Raw genomic sequence first — 18,355 nt, 5'->3', positions numbered from 1 at the left:
AGTGATCTAATACTTGAATTTAAATTAGAAAATAACTTAAATAACTAAAAATAAGATAGCTAAATTAAGCTACTGTATACCAACAAAATGGAAAACTGTGCAGTTATTAACAATACTATCAAGGGGGAAAAAAAAATACCATCACAGGAAAAAAATGTTTTCACTAATTTGAAATATTTCCTGAGTACCTATTAGTACAAGACACTGTTCAAGAACCTAGGAATAAAATAGTTTGTAAGAAAAACAAGGCACTGCCTTCAAGAAACTTATAAGTGCAAACATGATTATGTAAGATTATTTCAGATAGTGATTTATGCTATGAATAAAATTATCACAAGAGTAAAGTATCTGTTCAATGAACAAATGGGATAATCATGTTAGGATGAAGGAAAATGTAACTGAAAAAGGACAAAGGCTTCAAGTGCACTGGAGATGATGCAGAAATACTGCCCTGTCACAGAAGATGAACACCCCCTTTTAATGGCATTATTTTCATCATGATATAATACATTATACTGAGTGGAAACATAGCAGAGTGGTGAAAAGCATGGACTCCAGAGCCTGAATGCTGGATTATTTGATCCTTCTCACCTTACTTTCCACATCTGTAAGTCAGCAATAATTACAGCATCCATCTCATAGAACTGCTTCTGAGGACTGCATGAGCTTAAAAATGTTGTATGCTCATAAAGCAACAACTGAAGAGTTACAATAGGGATACCTATTATTTCTATAAAGTCACAACCTTTTGACTATAATAACTAAATTCCTCTGGTTGAGGCTGAGGTAACAGGGTAGAATGTGACTAAGAACAGCAGGAAGAATATTTTAGCTGAGACGGAAAAAAAAGCCTCTAGGAGGGGGTCACCACTACATGGGAAATCAGTCATGCCAAGGTCTAGGGAAGGAACAGTTTCTAAGGTGAGAATATAAAATTGAAAAAAAACTTATAATAAAGGGAAAACTGCACATTTTAAGTGTCAAGTACAATATTATCACAGCTTGCTTAAGATGAATACACATTTATATAAAAGTACATAAGTATATGTACATACATGTAACTACATATATGTATAAGTAAAAAATGCTTTGATTTATGAAGTCATGTTTTATTATTTTTTTAACCTGTTTTCCATTGGCTTTGGTCTTTGGTATGTTTAATTATTATACTGTTATGATTATCATTCAAACACGTTCATTAATAAGGCCGAGGATACTGATTTATCTCCAGACAGTCAGCTTCGCTACTGTCTAACGTGACGATCATCCCTGTCACTGTACTAACAGTGGTTAGGCCAGGTGAACAGAACAGGCATGACACAATAATCACATCACTGGACACAGGAGTCACGGGTTTCCTTACCTCGGGCCATTGCTATCTTTTCTCCGCGTTGAACAGTTGCCTTGCTCAGTTTTGGCTCGCTGATCTGTGAACTCATTTGCGTTCCTATCTACAATCTCTCCAGCATCCAGGGCTCTGTGGAGTCGATAGTTGATCATCTTCAGAACAATGAAAACAGCAGCTATCACAGGACAATAAACTGCTACTATAATCATGGAAGAGGGAAGGGCCTTAAAGAGAAAGAAAAGATAGGCATTTTAAAATCTTTTATACTTTATTCATCTAGAGAAATCTGTAGCTAAAATAACAAACACACATTCTCACACAAAGCAACAATTGTGTTCCTAACACCAAACTACAGAAGTGTAAGACAGCACTAATACAGCACCCACTTGCTACCTATGGCTATCAAGTGCTCGAAATGTGGCTAGCCTGAATTGAGATGTGCACTAAGAATAAAATAACAATGGGTTCTGAAAATGTAGTATGGAAAAAAGGGTGCAAAATATCTCAGTCTTTATACTGATTACTTGTTGAAATATATTTAGATTATATTGGGTTAAATAAAATATATATTGCAGCTACTAGAAAATTTTAAATTACCTACATGGCTCACATTACATGCCCAGTGGACAGCACTGGTATAAATAAAGTTCATGCCAAAAAGCTTATAATCCAAATAGAGAGTTAATGTATCACATTACATAATATGTGAATAAGACAGGGTTGCACTCCAAATATAAATAATCCTTGTTTACGTGCTCCCAGTAACTTTTTTTTATGATATAAACACACTCATTTCCTTGTGCAGCAATGTAAAGACACTATGTTCACTATCTATGCTGAACCTCACTGTCTCTTAAAAAAATAAAAGTTGTTAATAGTTAATCTCACAGATTAACTATGAGAGAAATTATAGAATTGAGGGAAAAAAAATTCAGGTCTGCCTTTCAAAACAAATAGTTAATCAGAAGGTCATATTTCTCAATATCTCCTTTAATCAGACATTTTTCCTCAAAGTGTTTAGCAATAAATTTGTAACTTGTAATACAACTACCATTCCCCTGAGGCCTTTCTTTGCTGCCCTATGGTAAGTCACAGTTCAATATCCAGCTATAAGAAAAAAACTGAATAACAGTTTTGCTTCCAAGTTCAAAACACTAAATTCATTCAGATTATTCTTTTAAGTCCACGCTCTCTCCTTGTGTGGTTTAGGATCTTTGTTGCCAACTACTAAGGTAGCTGGTGCTTCTACTGAACTACAACATAAACAATCATTGGTCTATTTGGAGACAAAAACTGAACTTAAATTTTTATTAGCTTTAAAGTTGTCTGCTCTGTCCTTGTGTAACAGAACAGGGAGTAAAAATAAAACAGCAAAAATAAATCTGGCAAATGAAAACAAAAATTAGCAGAATTTCAAAGCAGTATGCCTGGGGATGGGGTGGTAAACCATACGTACTAATCCTGTCCTAAACTATAAATTCCATCCATCAATAATATCTGAACCAACTTTCCTTAATACTTTTTCAGATGAAGAAAAACTAGACAGCAATAACAAGGGGATCACCTTCCTTCCAGAGTCTACCCTCAAATCCATCAGTCCTATGGCTATTTCGCTGCACACAAACGGTCAACTGGGAGAAGAATTAAGAACCATTTTTCATAGAGCTACAGTGGGACAGTCAATTGGCACTGGGATCTAGCTTTTCTACTGGTATACCTGAAGCTTGGGGGTGCTACCTTTACTTAATCATCCTAATGGAAAATTTCCTTTGGCTTATTCACCAAAAAAAAAAGGTAAGTACATAAGCTAATTCCTACAAAGTACAGAATTCAGTTCCCTATCTGTACCACCTTTCACTTCCGGCAGACAGAGAATGCTGGGGGAAAAAGGAAGATGAAGGTCTTAGTAACCAAACATTGTCCATAAACTAGAAAATGACTATTAATCAGAGGTAAAGGAAGAGGTTAGATCAGAAAGAAAAGGAATTTTTTGGGGGGGGCCACACTGCCCAGGATCTCAGTTTCCAGACCAGAGATTGAATTCAAGCCATGGCAGTCGAAATGTGCAGTCCTAACCACTGGATCTCCAGGAAAATCCCCAAAGGAATTCTTTTTATTTTTATTTCCTCTTTTTAGTCTAAAGATGTATGTATTTTATTACATAGGCAGAACTTTTGCACAAATAAGTGAGGTAGTCACTTCTGAACTTTAGGACAATCCCATTCATCAAGGCACCCCATGGTAAGTGGGTATGGAGGGAGATGTTTATGAAAGTGTTAGAAGGAACTGGGAAGGAGAACCAGGAAGTAGGAATACTTAGCTGCTTAGTCTTTTCAACATACCTATTTATATTAGCTTGCAGTAGGGTTTATCACATTGCCTGTGGAGTCCCCAAAGGAATGTTTTTAACCTGAGAGGTTTCCCATGGAGGCTGCCCCCAAAGGACTCAGAAAGGCCCTCTTATCACAACCACAGCTCAAGGAATTCAGCCCTCTTGCCACAGTCCCCTTCAAGGGGTGGAGGTTAAGGATTCCAGGTAAGTATTTCCTTTCAGAGGATGGGGCTTCAAAAGACAAGAAACTATTCCCATTGTCAAGATTCAGACATACATGCCCAAAGAAAAAAATCTCAAATATTATTTTCTATAATCCCAAATACATAGTAAGTCAAATTGATTTCAGCAGGCCATCTGGGAACCTCTCACAAGCTCAGAATATATTTTCCCCAAGGTACCGGCTTACAAATGAATTATTGGAACTTGAGCCTACCCATATTCCTGCACTTCCCTCGAAGCTCAAACGGTAAATAATCTGCCTACAATGCAGAAGGCCTGGGTTCGACTCCTGGGTTGGGAAGATCCCCTGGAAAAGAGAATGGCAAACCCACTCCACTATTCTTGCCTGGAGAATCCCATGGACAGAGAAGCCTGGTGGGCTACAGTCAAAGGGTTGCAAAGAGTCAGACACAACTGAGTGACTAACACATACATGCAAACATATTTCTGCAGAAGTTAGAATTTTCTCCTCCGCCATCTTGGCTCCTCCCCCTATCTACATACTATTTTAATATGAATAGAATTATTAAAAATACTAGATCTTTTTCTGTTTACACTTGCATTTTATATTTATGTCACTCTAAAACATGTACGTGTATTTACATTTTTATCTACAGTAGAATGTTCTTAGAAAAAGCAACATTCAAAAATACATATTAACAAGCTGGAAAGAGACCAAAGTAATATATATACACAGTACCTAAAACCCACCATCAATATACATGTGTTAGGAGTAAAGATAGGCAGCTTAAAACATATACGAGAAGACAGAGCACAAATGTGAAAAATAAGGGAGGGAATAAAAGTCCTAAGAAATAAAAGTCAGGATGTATACTGAGGGACTAAAATTATCTTCCATATTTTATAGGAATTTTTCTATACTTTAAATTTTCCCAGCAAGAAAAGAAAAAGCCTTTAGATGATCTGAATCTGTATTTTGGTGAAAATCAATGTCTTTAGTTAAAATGTTATATAAAATATACTTGAGTGCATGCTAAGTTGCTTCAGGCGTGTCCGAATCTTTGTCACCCTGTGGACTGTAGCTCACCAGGCTCTCCTGCCCATGGGATTCTCCAGGCAAGAATACTGAAGTGGGTTGCCATGCCCTCTTCCAGGGGATCTTTCCAACCCAGGGATGGAACCTGCATCTCCTACTTCTCCTGCACTGGCAGGCGGGTTCTTTACCACTCTATTTCTACCCTCCTGTTTCATAAAACAATTTTGTTCAATTCATTTACATATATCTTTAGTTATCTAACTAAAAGCCATCATAAGTTATCTAATATAGGCTGACACAGCACATTATCATCATTTTGGCATATATCATTTAAATTATAACAGTTTTCAATGTGTATGATGTTACTGGAAACTGTGTTTATAACACATACCCATTTGTGTTTTATTAGGACAATTTTTATTCCTTTTCCATTCATCTCATAAATGTATATTCCTATCTCCATAACTGAGTAACATACATTGCTTTATCTTTAATAATTCATTATGGCATTCAAGACTTGCAGTTCCAACAGTTGGACATGACTTAGTGACTAAACAACAACAACCCCTCATAACAGTTACCATAACTATACTAAATTTTTTAGGACTTAAAAAAGAAAACCATGTTGCTGAAAACACAAAAAAGCAACTGGGGAAAATAAGTAAGTAAGCAAGCAGCAGGCAATATAAAAAACTTCGTAACAACTCAGATAACATGGTGATTCTTTCTTTGTTGAGGGACAGCTGGGTGGTGGAATCTAACCTTACATAGGCATACCTATATGAACCTAGACTTATATAGGCATACCTCAGAGCTGTCGTAGGTTTGAATTTAGAGCGCTGCAATAAAGCGAGTCATGAGAGAAATCACTACTTATGGCAACTATAGTCTTAAGAAATGTATTTCTTAAATAATGAGACTTGAAAGTAGAAATTAATTCTTGATCCATGGGCTGTAGAATGGCTATTGTGTTAGTAAATATGAAAAAAACATGAATCTCATTGTACATCTCTAGCTGAGCTCTTAACGGGCCAGGTACATTGTCAATGAGCAGTAATATTTTGAAAGTGATCTTTTTTCTTTACAAAAAAAAAAAAAACTCAAATGAAATTATAAGAACATAAATTGACTGGCACCAATGTTTTGCTTTTAATTTTAAATTTTTTTTTACAATTTTTAAAGGTTATTTTTCATTTACAGTTATTACAATATATTGGCCATATTCCCCATGTTATACAATATATCCTTGAGCCTATCTTACACCCAACAGGTTGTACCTCTCACTCCCCTACCTTTATATTGCCCCCCCTACCCCTATTATAGGTAACCAACAGCTTATCTTCTATTATCTGTGAGTCTGCTTCTTTGTTACATTCACTAGTCTGCTGTATTTTTCAGATCCTACATGTAAGTGATATCATATAGTACTTCTCTTTCTCTGTCTGACTTATTTCACTTAGTATAATGCCCTCCAAGTCCATTCATATTGCTGCAAAAGGCAAAATTTCATTCTTTTTTATGCCTAGGTAGTATTTCATTGTATATATGCATATGTGTGTGTGTATATATATATGTATATACACACACCACAGCTTCTTTATCATCCATCTGTTGGATTCTTAGGTTGCTTCCATATCTTGGCTATTATAAATAATGCTATCAACACTGGGATCCATATTTCCAAATCAGTGTTTTCTTTTTTTTTTTTTGTAAAGAAATACATCCAGAAGAGGAACTACTGGGTCATATAGCAGTTCTGGTTTTAGTTTTTTTGAGAAACTTCCATACTGTTTTCCACCATGACTGCACCAATTTACACTCCCACCAACAATGTACTAGAGTTTCCTTTTCTCCACATTCTAACCAATATTAGTTATGTGTCTTCTTTCTGATGACAATCATCTTGACAGGTATGAGGTGATATTTCATTGTGGCTTTGATTTGCATTTCCCTGAAGATTAGCAGACGGTGATTGCAGCAATGAAATTAAAAGACGCTTACTCCTTGGAAGGAAAGTTATGACCAATCTAGACAGCATGTTAAAAAGCAAAGACATTACTTTGTCAACAAAGGTCCGTCTAGTCAAGGCTATGGTTTTTCTAGTAGTCATGTATGGATGTGAGAGTTGGACTATAAAGAAAGCTAAGTGCCGAAGAATTGATGTTTTTGAACTGTGGTCTTGTAGAAGACTCTTGAGAGTCCCTTGGACTGCAAGGAGATCCAACCAGTCCATCCTAAAGGAGATCAGTCCTGGGTGTTCACTGGAAGGACTGATGTTGAAGCTGAAACTCCAATACTTTGGCCACCTGATGCGAAGAGCTGACTCATCTGAAAAGACCCTGATGCTGGGAAAGATTGAGGGCAGGAGAAGAAGGGGACGACAGAGGATGATGGTTGGATGGCATCACTGACTCGATGGACATGGGTTTGGGTGGACTCCGGGAGTTGGTGATGGACAGGGAGGCCTGGCGTGCTGCAGTTCATGGGGTCGCAAAGAGTCAGACACGACTGAGCAACTGAACTGAACTGAAGATTAGCAGTGCTGAGCAACTTTTCATGTGCCTATTGGCCATCTGCATTTCCTCTCTGGAAAAATGTCTATTCAGTTCTTCTGCCCATTTTTTAATTAGGCTGGTTTTTTGAGTTTATTTTGCCACTAGTTGTATGAGCTGATTATATATGTTGGATATTAATCCCTTACCGGTCATATCACTTGCAAATATTTTCTCCCATTCAGTAGGCTGTCTTTTTGTTGTGATGGTGGTTTTCTTTGCTGTGCAAACAATTTTAATTAGGTACCATTTGTTTATTTTTGCTTGTATTTCCTTTAGTTTAGGAAGACAGATCCAAAAAAATACTGCTGCAATTTATGTCAAAGAGTGTCTGCCAATACTTTCCTCTAGGAGTTTTATAGTATCCACTCTTACGCTTGGGTCTTTAATCCATTTTGAACTTTAGCAGTCCAATTTTCTGAGTACCACTTGGAAGAGACTGCTTCTCTCCCTCATATAGTGTTGCCTCGTTTGTCGTAGATTAATTGACCATAAATACAAGGACTTATTTCTGGGCTCTCTATCTTGTTCTATTGATCTGTGTGTCTGTTTTTGGAAAGGTACCAATGTTTCACTTTACATATATTTTTCTGAGTAAACCTAACCATCCTGGAAAAAGAATGGGGTATCCTATACTAAGAACCATCTTGATTCATATCTCCTTTTGTAAATTAGTTAACTTGACATTCTGTTGTATGAATCATTTTTTAAATAGTTTTAATCAGTCTAAGTAAATCCCTGAGTAAACTGATAAAAAAATTAATCATATGGTAAATATGAGGACCATAAGCTATCTCATAAAGTCCAACTTAAACTGCTTAGCCTATTTTTTTATTCTGTCTCTGATATATTCTATTGAAATAATTTTTCAGAATTTATAGTAAATGAAAATAAGAAATCTGTCACATGACTTTGTAATTCTGAAGAATAGAAACTAGGTTATTATCTTTTTACTATACCTCAAAAAAACAACAGTTCAGGGTATACTCAGTGAGATTATCTTAGAGGCAAATATATGAAAAATAATGGAATTCTTTGTGCACTTAATAGCCATATTCCTACAAAAGTAGGGTACAATATAAGCACAAATAACAATAGCTCAGATTTAAGGCTTAAAAAACAAAAGATTTAATTCAATAACAAAAGCATTAAGCCATAGGGAAATTACAAGGATCAATAAAAATAAATATTTTTAAATAAAATATGAATACACAAAAAATAGGTTATCAAGCATTATTATTTGACTGTATATTCTTTCATGTTTCACTAAGACAGAATGAATAAGTTGCAAGTTGAGATCCCAACACAAGAATGAAAGTCAGTTAGGATTTATGAATTAAAAGTATATTAGCAAATTTCCCTAGTGGCCCAGTGGTTAAGAATCACCTTGCAATGCAGGGCCACAGGTGTGATCCCTTGTCTGGGAAGATTCCATTTGTCACGGGGCAACTAAGCCCATGAGTCACAACTACAGAGCCCATGCACTGCAACTACTGAAGCCCCACACACCGCAACTCGACAGTAGTCCCCGCCCTCCGCAAGTAGAGAAAGCCCACCCACATAGCAAGGAAGACCCAGCTCAGTCAAAAACAAATTAAAAAAAAAAAAGTATACTAGCTCTCTTAAGAGTATTAACAGAATTCATCCATCATTCTTGCCCTGAACTCACTCAACTGGCTTGAAACAGAATGATGGTATTGCATGCTACATAATCCATTTCTACTTTAAAAGTAAATGCTCAAATAGGCAATGTATCACACACACGAGTTTACATAAGGTAAATATGAAAGCCGCCCAATAGAAAAAAAAGAATGAAAGGAAGTACAGTTTATCTTACTGCTGCCACTTCCTCAGTTTCCATAATGGCAAATGACACATTCAACTCAAGGAATAAGAGTTTTATTCATTCATTCAACATATATTTATTGAATAACGATTTAAGCCCCAGCTACACTGCAATAAATAAGATCCCTTCTCTCTCCTGAAGCATCTTAGGAGAATGACTATGCTTTTACCAAGTGCTACGTGCTCTAAATGGCAAAGTATCTGTCTCACAACAATCCTTTGAAGAAAGTACTATCACTATCTACATCTTACAAATAGGACAACTTAAAGGCTTATGAAGTCCTTGTCTGTAGCTGGTAAATTGGCAAAAACAGGATTCACATCTAGTCTAACTTCAGTGGTTGAGAACCTGAGTTTTTAACCACTACAAGTAGACCGTCTCCTTCCAAGGCAGTGTTAACTTTCTTTTTCATTGCTGCCATCCTAAGGAGTTGTTTTAGACATTTTCCCCCTAACTGTTCCCTGTGAAATAATAAAAAATACCTATACTGGTTTCTGTCCCTGGTTCCTGGCACAGAGCTCCTAAACACTTGCAATTTCCTAAATGATAAGAGCACAAAGAGCATCTTTCATTCTAACATCTGGTGTTTACGCTCCTTTCTGACATGTAAATCCCTTGGAATTTCCTGGGTGATAGGAAGGCCTTTTTTCTAATGAGGTGACTCTGGGTGGGCTCCTGAACGGGGGCTGGTCACCTGAAAGACCAAGCCATGATTAGAAGCTTGGAATTTTCAGCCTCCTCCTTCAAGCTCCGTACAGTTTGAAAAGGGCTGGAAATGGAGTTAATAACTGATTAGGCCTGTGTGAGGCAATCTCCATAAAATCCTAATAGTATGAAGTTCCGAGAGTTTCCAGGTTGGTGAATACAGAGAGGTGATGGAGGGCCGCACACCCAGAGAGGGTACGAAAGCTGGGAACTCTTTCCCACATATATTCCCTGCTCTATGAATCCGTTCCACCTGCATGTTCTCTATCTTTATTACAGCCTTTTACAACAAACTGGTAGACAGTAAGTAAACTGTTTTCCTGAGTTCTGTGAGCCTCTCTAGCACCTCAATCAAACCTCAGGATGGGGTCACAGGAACCACTGATTTATAGTCAACTGGTCAGAAGAACAAGAAACAGCCTGCACTTTGGACTGGCATTTTAATTGTGGGGAAGAGGGGCAGTTTTGTGGGATGAAAAACTTAACCTGTGGGATCTGATGCTATCTCTATGTAAACGCATCAGAATTGAATTAAACTGTCAGAGTGTCTCAGAGAATTCCTTGGTGGGGAAAAACCCCCACACATCTGGTGTTAGAAGTGTTGTAAGTGCAGAGGAGAAGCATACAGAAGTGTAGGTTTTCTAAATACTGACTCCATCATAAAATCTTACCACCACAGGAACGCTGTGTATCTATATACTACATGCACATCTGTACTTTGTGCATAAAAATATTTCACCACTACCCCCCATCCCAAGAAGTAATTTTTGCCTGCCTGAGGACAACAACATATCTATTGAGCATGAATACTCTTAGGACTTCCCTGGTGGTGATGCCATTAGCTAAGACTGCACTCCCAATGCAGGGGGCTGGGGTTCAATCCTTGGTCAGGGAACTAGATCCCACATGGCACAACTAAGAGCCCACAGGCAGAAACTAAGATCCAGCAGAGACAAACTTTAAAAAAGAGAGAGAATGAATGCTCCAGAGCAAAATTTCTCAGCTTCAGCACTGCTGACACTTGGGGCCAGATAATCTTATGTTGTTAGGGGCTGTCCTATTCAAGATAGCATGTTTAGCACCAACCTCTACCCACTAGAAACTGCAATGCTTAAAGTTTCCAAAAAAGTTCCAGCCCTTGAAACAATTGCTTCTCTGGCTGCTATTTACATATTCGTAAGGACAACAATTTCAGATTTTGTTCATAAAAAACTGGAATGGACAGGATTTAAACAGACAGCAAATGCTGCACCTCTGTAGCTGGAGTGAAGAAGCACATGTAATAGCAGCAGCAATGGCAAAAACAAATAGTATTTTAAATTAACACAGCAGGGAAAAAGGCCCCCATAAGACCAATAAGTGAAAGGATATTAAATTTTAATAAAATCCATTTATAATACAGGCATACCTTGTAGATATTGCAGGTTTAGTTCCAGACCACTACAATAAAGTGAACAGCACAGTGAAGTAAGTCACACGAATTTTTTGGTTTCCTATATATATACACACACTATTCTGTAGTCTATTAAGTGTGAAATAGTATTATGTCTAAAAAAATGCACATACCTTAATTTAAAAATACTTTATTGCTAAAAAATGCTAACCATAATCTAAGACTTCAGCAAGTCATCATCTTCTTACAAAAGTAACATCAAATATCACTGATCATAATAGAAAATTTAGTAATAATGAAAATTTTGAAATAATGTGAGAATTGCCAAACCAGATACAGGGACACAAGAAAACAACACTGTTGGGAAAATGGTGCCAACAGACTTGCTGAACGGGTTGCCACAAACCTTCAACATGTGAAAAAATACAGTACCTATGAAGCATAATAAAGGGAAGCCACAACAGAATGAAGTATTCCTGTACATGCTACAGAACCTGGTTAACTTAGCCCTCCCTCCAAAATGATGAGTGAGACAAATTATCTCACTGAGAACCATAACTAAATTGCGTGAGATTTATAACCGGCTTCCACTGTATTCACATAATATGCTAGTTGAGAAGGGGAGCCAAGATTAAAGATATAATTAGATGGTGATTTCAAGGGCAGCTCTGAGAGTTCTAGACTCAGAATAAATACTGAAAAAGATCCTGGGACACTTAGTTCATCCCAGTCAATCACAAGAAGGCTTTCAGACACGGATTAATCAGAAAAGCATCTTGCATGACTGTGGAAGAGCACGGTGGAAAGTGACCGTGATGGTCATCTTGAGGCCAAAGGGAAGAAACAACAGAGGCAATCTGTATAACCCTGAACCAGTGGTTTAACTTCTAGGAGCCTTTGTTTCCTCACTAGAAAAATAGGCATAGTAACAGTATCTTCATTTCACAGAGCTACAATAAGTATTAAGTGAGAAAACTTGAAAGGAGATAGTGCATGGGCATATAATAGCACAACTATTTCCTGTTGTTAATAACATTTGAACAATGTAGTGACAAAGGTCCATATAGTCAAAGCTATGGCTTTTCCAGTAGTCATGTATAGATGTGAGAGTTGGACCATAAAAATGACTGAGCACTGAAGAATTGATGCTTTCAAACTGTGGTGTTGGAGAAGACTCTTGAGAGTCCCTTGGACTGCAAGGAGATCAAACCAGTCAATCCTAAAGGACATCAACCTTGAATACTCACTGAAAGGACTGACGCTGAAGCTGAAGTTCTAATACTTTGGCCACCTAACGCAGAGAGCTGACTCATTGGAAAAGACGCTGATGCTGAGAAAGGCTGAAGGCAGGACAAGAAGGGGACGACAGAGGACGAGATGGTTGGATGGCATCACCAACTCAACGGACATGAGTTTGAGCAAACTCAGGGAGATAGTGAAGGCCAGGGAGGGCCTAGCATGCTGCAGTCCATGGAGTGGTAAAGAGTTGGACACAACTGAGCAACTGAACAACAACAACAATGTAGGGACAAAACTAAGATAAGCAAACAAAAAGACCTCTTAGTGAAAAAGGTTCAGAGGAACCAAATATGAACTGCAAAACAAAAACAGATGAGGTAGTTAAAACTTGCGAGACCTCAGAATACACAGAGGTAAATATTAGTCTGATACTGAACCACCAGAAGTCACTGGAAAATGGAGAAATATTGCCATAACACAGTAAAGAAAAAAGAATCTATATTCCAAACTAAAACTTAGCATGCTCAATGGTAAAACACTAAAATTCTCATTAAAGATGGGAATAAGGCAAAGCTGTCCATATTTTCAGCATTATTTTATATAGATATGTGAAGTATCATACCAAGAAATTACACAAGAGAAAAACATATAAATACTGGGAAGAAGCTAAAATTGTTACTTACAAATGTAACTGCATATCTGAAAATCCTTTTAAAATAAACAAAAATTATTCAAAAGAATAACCTAATTCTATGGTATCTAACTATAAGATAAATTGAAATCAACAGGTTTGTATGGAATCCTGGAACAGAAAAAAAGGACATGAGATAAAAAAGAAATCTGAACAAAGTAGCAATTATTAAGTTAGCACTGATGTATTAACATTGATTTACTGGTTGTGATAAATGCATCATAGTAAGCTAAGATGTTAACAACAGGAGAAACTGGGTACAGAATATAGAGGATCTCTCTGCGCTTTCTCTGCAAATCTTCTATGCATCTAGAACTATTCTAAAATAAGACTTAAACAAAAAAACACATGATTTTTCTTACATACAAGTAATTATCAGTTAGAAATATAGCAAAAGAAATGGCTGCATCAGGTAGCCATAGTATTGGAGCTTCAGCATCAGTCCTTCCAATGAATATTCAGGATTGATTTCCTTTAGGACAGACTGGGTGGATCTCCTTACTGTCCAAGGGACTCTCAAGAGTCTTCTCCAACACCACAGTTCAAAAGCATCAATTCTTCAGTGCTCAGCCTTCTTTATGGTCCAGCTCTCACATCCATACATGACTACTGGAAAAACCATAGCTTTGACCATACAGTCTTTGTGTGCGAGGTTAACACAAAAGAAAGCTTCTTTTTAAAAAAATCTACTGAAGGACAAAAAAGAAATGAAGAGTTCATCTTAACCCAGTATTACAAAATATCAAACCTTCCTCCCTAAAGAAATCCAAAATTCAACACTTTCAATAAAAGAATTCAATAACATCCCTGGGAAATGGAACAAAATGGAGGAATAAACATGCAAGAATGGCCACAGAAATAACAATAAGAAATAATTACTAAGAAAGAAAAATTTATTAAATTAGAATTACTAAAAAAAAGTATGGCATTCATGTAAGAATAAATATACTGATAAAACAGAAAATACAAATACCCCAATAGAAACTTAAGGTTATGAAAAACGAGGCATTAAACCACTAAGAAAGAGACAGGAGTGTTTAATAAATTAGGTTGATTGACACAACTGTCTAAAAAAATTTTTAAATAGACATTCCATATCACTTAGAGCAAAATAAATTCCAAATAGGCTGAACTATTAGATGTTTCCAATCAGATTACAAATATATAATTAATCCTTACTATATAAAATATATATTTAGATATCAACAACAATCTACTAGAAAATAAAGTACATGAAACTATTACAGAAAAATAGGGGAAAAAAATGACCCCAAGCTTATGAAAAGCTGCTCAATCCCAAAATGGGAGAAATGTCAATTAAAACTACTCTAGGATACTACTTTTTACCTATGAAAAATCGCAAAACTACGTGAGGCTGTGGCACACAGGAGCACAAACAGGCACCCTAATACACTGCCTGCAGGCATGTCAAGTGATAACTACCCGCCTAGAGGGCAACTTAGCACTAGCTTTGAAAACAAAAGCATTTATCCCTTTGACCAACCAATCTCATATCTAAGAATTTATCTTAACATTGTTTCTAGACACTTATAAGATTACATCTGTACAAATTATTTACTGCAGCAAGGTCTGTGCTAGCAAAAGGCTATAAACAAATACCCATTCGCAGGGAACATGATAAATAATAAACCTATGCAACAGAATACTACGCAACTGAAACAAAAAACAACTGAACCCAATAAAAGTTCAGGACCAGACAGCTTCCCTGGTGAATTCTACCAAACAGTTAAAAAATTAATACCAATCCTTCTCAAACTCTTCCAAAACACACAAGATGAAGGAACACTTCCAATCTCATTTTATGAGGCCAGCATTGTGCACTGCAAGTCGTGTCCAACTCTTTGCGACACTATGGCCTGCCAGGATCCTGCTTCCATGGGATTCTCCAGGCAAGAATACCGGAGTGGGCTGCTGTGCCCTCCTGCAAGGGATCGTTCTGACCCAGGAACTGAACCTGCATCTCTTACGTTTCCTGCATTGGCAGGTGGATTGTTGACCACCAGTGCCACCTGGGAAGCCCAGCATTACCCTGATACCAAAACCAGACACCACAAGGACAGAAAACTATAGGCAAATAACTGTGATGAATACAGATGCAAAAATCCTCGACAAAATATTAGCAAACCAAATCCAGTAAGATATTAAAAGGATGATACACCATGAGTGGAATTTATTATAGAAATGCAAGGATGTTTCAACATCTGCAGATCAATATGTTACACCACATTTACAAAATGAAGGGTAAAAAATCATATAATCATCTGAACAGATGCAAAAATAGCATTTGACAAAACACTCATTTATGATAAAAACATTCAACAAAGTGGGTATAGAGGGAATGTACCTCAACATAATAAAGATCATATATGATAAGCCCACAGCTAACATCATCATCAAAAGCTGAAAGCTTTTTCACTAAGATCAAGAGAAGGATGCCCACTCTCACCACTTTTATTCAACATATTATTAGAATTACTAGTGAGAGCAGTCCTATTTACAACTGCATCAACAGAACAAAATACCTAAGAATAAATTAAACAAGGCGAAAGACCTGTACAGTGAAAACTCTAAGACACTGACTGGTAACAGAAGTGAGGATGACACAATAAATGGGAAGACAGTCCATGCTTACAGATTAAAGAATATTGTTAAAATGTTCATACTACCTAATGCAACCGAAAGAATCAAAGCAATCTCTCAGAAAATTCCAATGGCATTTTTCACAGAAATAGAACTAACTAACCTAAAATTTATCTGGAATCACAAAGGACTCCAAATAGCCAGAGCAATCTTAACATAGCCAAAGCAATCTTAAGAAAGACAAATAAAGCTGGAGGCATCACTATGCAGGCAAAACTTGTTTCCAACCTATATCACAAAGCTAAAGTAATCAAAACAGTATGGTACTGGCATAATAACAGACACATTAATCAATGGAACAGAACAGAGCACCAAAATAAGCCCACACTTTTATGGCCAATTAATTTTACAACAAAGGAGCCAAGAATAGACAATGAGGAAAGAACAGTCTCTCCAACAAATGATGTTGGGAAACTGGACAACCACATGGAGAAGAATGAAACTGGACCACTACCTTACACCACACAAAAAAACTAACTCATAATGGATTAAAGACTCGCACATAAGACCTGAAACTATAAAACTCTTAGGAAAAAAACAAAGGTAAGCTCCTTAACATAGATCTTAGTGATATTTTGGGTTTGATATGGAAAACAAAGGCAACAAAACAAACCAAAAAAAGTGGGATTACAGCAAACTAAAACTTCTGCACAGCAAAGGAAATCATCAACAAAAAGAAAATATTTACAAATCATGTCTGATAAGGAATTAATATCCAAAATATACAAGGAACTCATACGCTAGCCAAAAAAAAAAAAAAAATTCAATGTAAAAATGAGCAGAATCTGAAAAGACACTTTTTCAAAGACATCTAGATGGCCAACAAGTACATTTTCATACTCAATATGAGGTGCTCAATATCACTAATCATCAGGGAAATGTAAATCAAAACTACAATGAGATATCACCTCACACTTTCAAAAATGGTTATTATCAAAAAGACAATAAATAGCAAGTGTTAACAAGGATGTGGAGAAAAGGGAACCCTTGAGCCCTGCTGAAGAGAACATAAACTGTTACAGTCACTGTACTGAAAACAGTACAGAGGTGCCTCCAAAAATTAAAAACAGAACCACCATATGATCTAGTAATTCTACTTCTGTGTATTTATATGAAGAAAACAAAAATATTAACTTAAAAAGATATATGCATTTCCATGTTCACTGCAGCATTATTTATAACACCCAAGACATGAAAACAACCTAAACAGTGGATGAATGGATAAAGAAAATGTGGTGTGTGTGTGTATATATATAAAACTAGTCAGCGTTAAAAAAGAAGGAAATCTTGTCATCTGCAATAACATGGATAGACCTTGATGGCATTATGCTAAATACAATAAATCAGAAAGAGAAAGACAAATACTGTACAATCTCATATGTGGTCTAAAAACAAAGCAAAACAAAACAGATCACAGATATAGTGAATAGATTTGATGGTTGCCGGAGGCAGGGTGGCTGAAATGGGTGAAAGGGATCAAACGTACAATTTTCCATCTATAAAATGTCATAAGGATATAATGGCAGGTGATCACAGTTAATATTATTGTTATCACATATTTGAAAGTTCCTAAGAGAGTAAATCTTAAATGTTGTCATCACTAGAAAAAAAAATTTCTAACTACATATGGTAAAAGATGTTACTAGCCTTACTGTGGTGATCACTTCACAATATATTCACAAATATTCAAACATTAAGCTGCACGCCTGAAATATAATGCTGTATGTCAAGTTAAATAAAACACTGAAAAGCCCTTTTGGTACTGATGCAGATGTTTAAGATCTATTAAGGGAGGGGAGGCAACATATAGAATGGAGTGATAGGAGAGGGAGACAGACATTTGAATTTGAATCTATATGCTGTAATGGGATTCATAAGAAACTATTCACAGTGGTTTCTCATGGGAGGCAGTGCAAGTGAAAACTGGGAAGATGGTGGCAGATACAAAAGGGTGACTTTGCACCATCTTTTAGAGCTTCTTTTTAACACAGGCAAATTTATTTTTAAATTTAAAAATTATTAGACAAAAACATGAATTATTTTTTAACAAATTGTTAACAGGGAAGGTCTTTATCACATGAAGAAAACTTGCAAATATGACTGCTAAAAATGTTAAATTTATATGCTCAAAAAACTCAATCATACAGTTAAAAGACATATGAGGGGAAATTTTTAATACATAATAAAGAGCTAATTTCTATACACAAAGGGCTCTCAAAACCACTTAGAAAGAACATGACTAAAATAATAAAGGATTATTTGACCAAAAAAAAGAACATGACTTACAAAAAAGGATAAAGGACACAACAGATAGCTAAAAGAAAAGAGATATGAATGTCTACTAAACCTATAAAAAGATATTCAAAGAA

General features: G+C 36.3%; 1 protein-coding gene across 5 annotated transcripts in view; it reads right to left on the bottom strand.

Annotated features, from left to right (window-relative positions):
• PCNX1 (pecanex 1) overlaps positions 1–18,355 on the bottom strand; it is a 178,798-nt gene that overhangs the window by 147,943 nt on the left and 12,500 nt on the right. For all 5 annotated transcript variants that reach the window (XM_043472429.1, XM_043472433.1, XM_043472431.1 and 2 more), the window contains exon 2: positions 1,364–1,572. In XM_043472429.1, coding sequence (XP_043328364.1) covers positions 1,364–1,572 — 209 coding nt within the window. The remainder of the gene's footprint in view (positions 1–1,363; positions 1,573–18,355) is intronic.

Source organism: Cervus canadensis, chromosome 6 (assembly GCF_019320065.1).
Source record: "Cervus canadensis isolate Bull #8, Minnesota chromosome 6, ASM1932006v1, whole genome shotgun sequence".
In the NCBI taxonomy this organism is placed as follows: Eukaryota; Metazoa; Chordata; class Mammalia; order Artiodactyla; family Cervidae; genus Cervus; species Cervus canadensis.
Note: the sequence above shows the minus strand (reverse complement) of the source record. Positions and strands in the feature narration are given on the sequence as shown.